This window comes from Accipiter gentilis, chromosome 17 (genome assembly GCF_929443795.1).
Source record: "Accipiter gentilis chromosome 17, bAccGen1.1, whole genome shotgun sequence".
NCBI lineage: Eukaryota > Metazoa > Chordata > Aves > Accipitriformes > Accipitridae > Astur > Astur gentilis.
The window spans coordinates 1,529,124-1,537,957 of NC_064896.1; the positions used below are offsets into that span (position 1 = coordinate 1,529,124).

Below are 8,834 nucleotides of genomic sequence, written 5' to 3' on the forward strand. Positions count from 1 at the left end.
AACGCCCTGGCAGCAGAGGCAGCCTTTGTGCCGTGGCCAGGCCAGCCCCTGCCCCGCTGATTTACAAGCCAGCGCCGGCACAATGGGGAGGCTCTGCCTGATGGGAGGAGGCGAGGGACCACGTCTTCTCCGGGAAGAGAAATACAGCCCCACCGAGATGCTGAGGACTTCTGCTGGAGGCGAAGCGAGGGGCCAAGAAGTTGGCAGCGGCCCCACCGCCTCTGTCCCCAGAGCTGCCTCTGAGCGGAGAGCAGGACCGGCTCCAACAGCAGAGAGCTGCAGGTCTGCCCCTCTCCAGGGGGATGCAATTCCCTGGATACTCCATCAGCAGGGGCCTGCAGACATGTGCTTTTCACCCTTCATCCTCCAGCAAATTCCGACTCACTGCCGGAGGGAGGATGCCACAAGAAACAGGAAACACATTATTGCGTGTGCACTACACGATTATTTAACTGCTAGATTTTGCAGGATAACAGCTTGCTTTGGTTTTATACCGGTTATTAACAATGGTGTTTCGAACTCCAGGTCACAGGATAACTCAAGTCCCAGTACCTGAACTTTTGTTTTATCCTTAACCCCTCCACAATGTAATTCTCAACTGCGGTTCAGAAAAAAAAAAAAAAAAGAAAAAAAAAAGTCACATCGATGGGGAAGGCTAACTCCAGGGAAGTTGCTGACAAAAAACAGAGAAAATTAAGAACAGTTTGATGAAAACCTCCCATGGATTATGGGAGGTAGCGAAAAAAAAATAATCAATCCCTTCAAGCAGCTTGGGCCCCAAACTCATAAAGAGGAAAGTACCAGTTTTTCCGCAAAGCCCATTATACAGACTTACTGTTGAAGTTCTGGAGATGCAGGGACAGATACCAGTGCACGGCCACAGGACTGAACCGCGCTTCTAAACTGACCGCACCCTTGACCTCAAAGGTATCTTAAAATATTGCCAAAGAAGCATTCAACACCGCTGTTCTCTTGAGGAGACATCTGCCCTTCCTGCCCCGTTCCCACCTCGCCCATCTCCACTTATCCCAATCTGTTTCTCAAACCCAGCGACATCTCAGCCAGCTGGGCCGGGTGCGGGGAGCACAGCGTATAGGATATTCAGAGTGCTCCATCTGGGTGGCCAACTGTCCAAGTCAGCCCCCAAACAGCGTCCCGGCTCCAATTTCGGCTCCTGAACACATGGTGCTCTTAGCACCCCTTGCTCCCATCCACTTTCTTTTTAAAACTGAATTTCAATTCCAGCCTAAAAATATCAGAAGCAGAAAAATAGAAGAGCAGCGAACTAAGCTTCAAATTTGCTTTTTACTTTTGCAACCCATCTCTGCAAGACTCTTCCTGCCAATGGAAGGCCACCACATTGCAGGACACCAAGGGGACAGGATGACCCTTCTGAGCATCCAGGGCTGAACTGCAGCATTAACTTCTGCAAAGCCAACCTCTGCTCTTGCTTCTGCCCTGTGGCAGGAGCCTGGGAGCTCCAAAATCTGCCGGGAGCCCCAAGCCTGGGGCTAAGCTGGCCCCAGCGCCTTCTCAGACAAAGCAGCATGGGACTTGGAGCAGTCCGACAAGCAAAACAGGGATCTCTGAGACCAACACGGGGCTCGGACCCCTGCAGGCACTCACAGCTGCTCCAGGACAGGGCGGCCACCAGCACCCACGAGACAAACGGCTGCACTGCGCTCCAGGGGCAGCTCGTTTTAAGAAACTCATTTTCAGATGAGCTATTCGCGGTATAATTCATGTCTCCACATGACGAACATTTCTTGGCAATCGCCAGCTCCCTGGCTGCAAGCTGATGCATTTTTAAATCATGGTTCCCAATGGAAGAGGTATTTGCCAGCGCTGCTGGAGCCTCCGGTCCCTGCTCTGCCTTTTGAGCGAGAAACCGTGCAGCCCACTTGCAAGACCTGCCAGAGGACAGCAGCTCTCCACTGCCTTCCCTGCAACCACATCAAGGCCAGCACTCGCAGTTTCTCCTCTCCTGGACCTTCTCACCCCCGAGATGATCCCGGCAGCCATGCATGAGCAGGACAGCTTCTCCACGTGTCCATGGCATCCACACAGATGCAGGGCAGCAGCCACAGCTCAGAAGCTGCCTGGTGGCACTTTGGTGCCGGAGAAGAGCTGAAGCAGGTTTGGGGCCAGCAAGGAGCCGCGCTGCAGAGGGGTGACTGAACGGGTCCCGCACTCGTCCTGCAACCCCAGTTGCTCTGGACCGGCCAGCCCAAAAATAACGCTTTGCCATACAAACCCCTCTCACCAGAGGATCACCAGATGCTTTATGAATGTAAAGCCTCGCAATTAGGATCATGAATCACAGATGAAGGAGTTGGCCTCCAGCAGTGCAAAAGTTGTCTCAGGAGTTTGATGTGAGCCACGAGATATTGCAAACACAAGATCATATAAATGGGCAGTCTGGCTGGAGGGAGCAGCACCACAATGGCAGGGAGATGCTCTGCAAAGACCAGGGCAGGACACAAGACCAGCGTCAAGGATGGGAAAGTTCGCCCCTGGGCTGACTCAGAGGGTTTCATTTTGGCAACGGCAGACACACGGTCCTCGAATGCAACAAGCCGGAGCAGCCGCCCCAGCAGCCCAGCCCCAGGCTCGCCATAGGGGTTGCGCTGCCTGCCTGGAACTCGCCCAGCAAAGTGTGGAGGGATAATAACTTTTCCTTTCTAAATTACTTTGAGATCCAAAGATTTTTTTTTTAAAAAGACAATATCTGTGCACAGCCTGGTGCAGTGGTGCCTATGCAGGACACAGCTATTTATAAGAGCAGTGATGTGGGGCCGCCAGCACAGGGAGGGGGACCAGGGGTGATGCTCGGTGCCCGATGGGCGCTGTGGCATCTGGCACCTCCAGTGTGCGAGATGGGCTCTCACCTGGCCTTGGCTGCTTCAGCACAGGTGGGAGAGACCCCACAGCCCTTTGGTGAACATGCAGGCTGGGCTCACCCCTTCTGTGCCATGTCCCTGCCCCAGAGTGCTCAGGGCTGTATTGGTTTCGTGTGGCAGGGTTTTGGTTACAGGGATGGCTTCTGTGAGAAGCTGCTGGAAGCTTCCCCCACATCCGATGGAGCCAATGCCAGCCAGCTCCAAGACGGACCCGCCACTGGCCAAGGCTGAGCCCATCAGTGATGGTGGCAGCACCTCTGGGATAACAGATTTAAGAAGGGGAAAAAACTGCTGCAGCAACTACAGCTGGAGAGAGGAGTGAGAATATGTAAGAGAAACAACTCTGCAGACACCAAGGTCGGTGCAGAAGGAGGGGAGGTGGTGCTTCAGGCGCTGGAGCAGAGATTCCCCTACAGCCCGTAGAAAAGACCATGGTGAGGCAAACTGTTCCCCTGGAGCCCATGGAGGTCCACGGTGGAGCAGATCTCCGCCTGCAGCCCGGGGAGGACCCCAAGCCAGAGCAGGGGGATACCTGAAGGAGGCTGTGACTCCGTAGGAAGCCCACGTTGGAGCGGGGAGAAGTCCTGCCCCTGAAAATGATGGAGTGGCAGAGACAACGTGTGAGGAACTGACCCCAACCCTCATTCCCCATCCCCCTGCGCCGCTGCTGGGGGAGGTGGAGAAAATGGGGAATGGAGTTGAGCTGGGAAGGAGGGAGGGGGTGGAGAGAAGGTGTTCTAAGGTTTGGTTTTATTTCTCATTATCTGACTCTGATTTAATTGGTAATAAATTAAACTAATTTTTCTCAAAGTCAAGTCTGTTTTGCCCATGACAGTAATTGGTTGAGTGATCTCTCCCTGTCCTTATCTTGACCCATGAGCCTGTCATTGTGTTTTCTCTCCCCTGTCCAGCTGAGGAGGGGGAGTGATAGAGCAGCTTTGGCAGGCACCTGGCTTCCAGCCAGGGTCAACCCACCACAGGGTACCCCCATGATTTGCCTCAGTGCAAATCCTCCTGAAAGCCGCCCTCCACCTGGCTCGGAGGACGCCGTGCCGGGGAACCCCAGGCAGCACAACGCAGCATCCCTGGGTACCTCGTGCCCGCAGCCCCTGGCCGCAACTCAGAGCAGCAGAAAAGGGGGCCAGTGGTGAAATGGGCCAGTTCCCCTTTGGTAGAAGAAGCCTCATTAAAAAGCGCCCCAAACCACCCGGAGACAGGGGGGCTTCTGCATACCTCAACTCTCCATGGCGAAGCTGCACAGGCTCCCACTTTGTCATGTAAATGCGGGCACCCGGGGCAGGGGGCTGGAGGGCGAGTGTTGTTCCTGCAGCACAATGCGGCCAGTGAGCGGGATGAAATCCGCCTGCCATTATAAATTCAGCAGCCCGGGAGAAATCACAGACTTTCGCACACAAAAGCTGTGCCCTGGGGATGCGCCGGCGGCGGGAGCATCATCACGGCTGCTGCCACCACCACCCCTTCGCCGGGTACACGTGCGGAGCACCGGCGGGCAGAGACGGCGGTGAGGGCAGCGCCGCCAAGGTGAAAGTCCATTTGGGGTAATTATTGCTGGAATACGCTTTGTTTCTATTATTTATTGTAACAGCTGGGGAACATGACCTGCTACCCAACAGCTGCCTGCACCCAGGCAAAGCCGCCGGTGGGACGGCATGAAATTACCATGTCATTTAAATCCTCTCCAGCACCGCATTCAGCCGAGGGGCCACGGGAACGGGGCCGAGACAAAAGGGAGTTTTATTGCGGCGGCGGGTCCCCATCAACCCCTCCCCATGCACCCGGCACTGCCAAAATACAGCCAGGAATCGGAGAGGAGGAAGCGGGGCTGCGGCACACCAAATGCCGCCGGACACTCAGCGTGGTCCATCCTCACCCTGAGCCATTTCTTACCCTAAACCAGCCCCAGAAACCCCCCAGGGAAGAGAACCCCCCCAGTCGGGAGGCAAAGCAAGCGGCAGCACCAGCAGGAAAGGCAACTGCTGGCAGGGTGAGCAATCAGCTTTCCCAGTCTCCAGGCTCAACATCTTCAAAACCGCCGGCTCTAAGCAGTGACCGACGCCGTCCCACAAAGCCCAGACTTCAAAAAGCACCATCTCATCTCTGCCAGCCCACACATCACACCCCGTCGCCTGCTCCTTCCCGAGTCGCTGTGATCATAACCAGGTTCAGGCGGCTGCAGGCACTTTTTGGTTCAACACTAAACCGAGTTTAAGTAGATCACACCCATGCAGGGCAGAGGGCTCCGGCTGCAGCCATCGACGTGCAGCATTAAACCCGTCCAGTGCACCACAGCCCATCTTCCAAGGGGAAGTCTGAGCTGCCCAAGCGCTGCTCCTGCCCCACATTGTGGTGGCTGCGTCCAAGAAATGTGCCAAAACAGGCTCTAATCTGTCTTACTACGGTATTTACTTCTGAAAGCAGTTTAGTTCTTTGTATCCTTGACACCGAGTGCCAAGCGCTGCAAAGGGCATCGTCGTGCCCTGTCAAACCTCAGCTTCCCGCTTGGAAATAGAGGGCGACAAACTTGAAAGCGTCAAGTTAAAGTTCTGCCGCATCCAGTGTGCACAGTCCCGCAGCCCGGGCTGGGCCAGAGAGCGAACCTGCGGATGCTGCAACGGAACATAACAAGCAGCAGCAAGAGCATCGCCACCTCCATCACACCCGTTCGCAGGGACTGCAAACCAGCTGCTTTGGCTCCAGGGAGAGTGGTGATGCCAGCAGCACGGACACGGCTTGACCCGTGGCGGCATGAGCCAACCCACGAGGGTCTTGCTGAGCCAGTCCTGGCTGCCCAGTGCCTCCGCGCCCTCCTTTTCACTCCCTCCGATGGGGTGTGAGAAGCACCCATCACCATGAGTGCCACCACCTCTGCCGAACGCACCAGGCGGCTTGTCCGGACTGTGTGACCCTGCACCATGAGCTGGGGTCCCTGCTAACGGCACCTGGACTGGGCAAAGGCTGACACCCCTCCTGGTCTTGCACCGCTCCTGCAGACTTTCCAGGCAGCAGCCAGGGACGCACAGAGCTGGGAGCAGCAGACAAAGGCAGCCCCCAGCGCCGGAGGGGACAGGACAAAGGCGACGCCGGCTCCTTTCCGTGTCCCTTCACGTCCCCACACTGGGTGCACCGTGCCACTGGCAGCCCCGCAGAGCCACAGGCCAGGAGCTCCTGGTGAGGGGTTTAAAACCCACAAACAGCTTCACCACAGCTCACCCGGCTGAAAGAGCAGCGCTTTTCTGCCTGATTTGGCTTCCTTTTAACATCTGCCATCTTAATAACTTGTCCCTGTTCTGTTCTTCCCTGGGTTTAGAAAGAGGCTGCAAAAAGTGTTTAGAGATAAATCATACACGCCGTGTGTCCAGGCAAGGTACTTCTCCCAGCTTTGTTTCTTGGTATAATCCCATCCCAGAAACAGGCACGTGCGATCTCATGTTTCCTGAAGATAAAGAGATCCAACAGACGGAACAGCTTTGGGGTTTTTGCAGGGTTTAGCACAGGAAGACAACGGTTAAGATTAACAGCATTTAGGAAGTTTGCAAGGGATAAAGAAAACTAAAAGTCGGGGGGAAACTGACTTCAGTTTTTAAAACTAGTGCATGCATGCCTCCCTGAGCAGTGCCTGTGGGTCAGAAGATGTCCCAGGTTCCCTCGCCACCTTTCCAAATGTCTTTATGTTGGGCACATCCAGGCACACGCTGGGTTTGTGCTTTATTACCCTGACAGGTCACAGCCTGGCATCATCAGAGCTTGAACGTGAGCCCCATACCTGGGCTCTGTCGCAGGCAAAGGGATGCTAAGGCAGGGCGGGATCCGCGGCTGCTCCTGCGACATGGGGTAAATGTCTTCGCTGCACGCAGGGTGACCTGGGTGGGAGCAGACGTCCCCCAGCCAGATTTGGGGAGGAAAGGGGAAATTTCCAAGAGCACAGCATCAGAGCCCTGCTCTCAGCGCAGCCCCTACCGCCCCAGGGACCCCCACGCTGCCAGAGGGACCAAACCCCAAATCCATACCCCCCAAGTGTGGCCCAATCTCACCCGAGAGATCATTTTAAAGCACCAAGCACCTTAGCAGAATTAGTTAAGGCCGATGGTTGGAGGGTGCACGCGCACCGGCAGCATTATCTGCGTTGCCCCGAGGTGGCAGCGCCGCTATCACCCCAAGGCACCAGCAAAGCCTTCGACACAGCCACCAAATCACGGCTTCCAGAGGCCAATAAATCAGCCCCAAACACAAAGCGCCAGCAGCCAGAAGGTAACACAGACACGAAGAGGTCTCCATGCCACGCTTAAAATTAAATACCATAAGGAAGGTCCAAAGTTTGGTCATAAACCCGCAGCAGTTTTATGTCAAAATCTCGCCACGCCACCGCATTAGAGCGGGCAGCAAACTTGCCAGCACGAGACCTGCGAAGGGGCAGGGGTCCCCAGTCCCCACCACTCCCTCCCCTCCTCCTGTCTTGTTTTAGGCACCAAAATCCTTCTCCGACTCAGAGCAGCACAAGTTCGCAACGGTCACGCCGAGCACGGGAGCGAGCGGCTGCCGACGTGACGGCTGGCTAGGCGAGTTTTGGGGAACAGCCTGACCTCGAAGGATCCAGACCGAAAGCACCATCAGCTGCTCCCATCTCCCGCCAGGTGTGCGGAGGTAGGAGTGGGGGGACGTGGGGGTACGGGGTGACTCTGGAGCTCAGCCCCCCGCGGCCCCTCACCAGCAGCCGGCCACGCACAGCCCCGGCTCCGCGCATGCCCCGCCGTGGGGAGAGGAGCCGCTTCGTGCTGTCACGGCGCGCAGCATCGCCGGCCCCACGCCAGCTCCCGGCTGGTGCCCCGCTCCCCGAAACACCGCACTGGAGGGGAGACGGGGAGCTGGGGGGGGACGACACACACGAGGATGACGATGGGGAGCTGGGGGGGAGATGCTGCCGCTCCTCTGCACGAAACAGGCCCTTTGCGCAGGGCTCGCGCCACGCTTGGGGGGGGGGGGGGGGGACACGGACACGGACCCCACGCTCCCAGCTCTGCGGGTCAGACACGTCCCCCCCCAACCCTGCACCCCAATCCTGCGGGTGTTCTGCCCCGCACGGCCCCCTCTGCCACCGTCCCCCCATCACCTCCTGCCCTCCCCAGGGCACCCCGGGGGGGGAACAAGCCCGCCGTCTCCTCGCTGCCGCCCACCCCAAAGCGGGGCAGCCCTGAAGCCCACCCTACACCCCCCGACACCCCCAGCCCCCCCCGGGCCGGCTGCAGGCCCAGACAAGAGCGTTCCCCGCCCCCCCCCCCCTTTACCCCGCACGGTCTGCCCCTCACCCACCCCTCCTCAGCCCCCCCCCCCAATACCCTACCGCAGCCCCCCCCCCCCCCCATGGCATAGCCCCCCATTGCACATCCCTCGCCCGCCCCCCCACCGCGGGCTCCCCCCATTGCACCCCCCCATCCCACGCCCCCCCCCCCCCAATACCCCCACCTCACCCCCACTGCGCAGCCCCCCCCCCTCAGGCCCCACAGCGGGGCCCCCCCAGCCCGCCCCGAACCTCCCTCATCGCGCAGCCCCCGTCACACGCTTCTCCCCCCCCCCCCCCGCTTCGCCCCCCGCCTCAGACCACCGCTAACCTGCTCCCGAGGGTCCCGCTTCCATCCCATCCACGCGGGCGCCGCTCCGAGCCGGGGGCCGCGGTCAGGGGCCGGGGCCGCGGTCAGGGGCCGGGCAGGGCCGGGGCCGGTGACTGCACCGCCGCCCGCCGCAGCCGCCTCTCGCCGCGCCCCAACGCGCAGGCGCCGCCGCCGCCGCCCGGCCCCGCGCCCAACAAAGGCGGCGCCCGACGGACCCGCCGCCATTTTGGGCCCGCTCCCGGCGGGCGAGGGGAAAGCGGGAGGGATGGGGATGTATACACGTACACGCACACCGGGTGGTACCGGG

General features: G+C 58.7%; 1 protein-coding gene across 1 annotated transcript in view; it reads right to left on the reverse strand.

Annotated features, from left to right (window-relative positions):
* Nucleotides 1-8,652, reverse strand: part of LOC126046969 (protein argonaute-1) — a 28,021-nt gene extending 19,369 nt beyond the window's left edge. Inside the window, exon 1 of the mRNA XM_049820068.1 lies at nt 8,528-8,652. Coding sequence (XP_049676025.1) covers nt 8,528-8,552 — 25 coding nt within the window. The 5' untranslated portion in view covers nt 8,553-8,652. The remainder of the gene's footprint in view (nt 1-8,527) is intronic.
* Between the last annotated feature and the right edge of the window lie 182 nt (nt 8,653-8,834).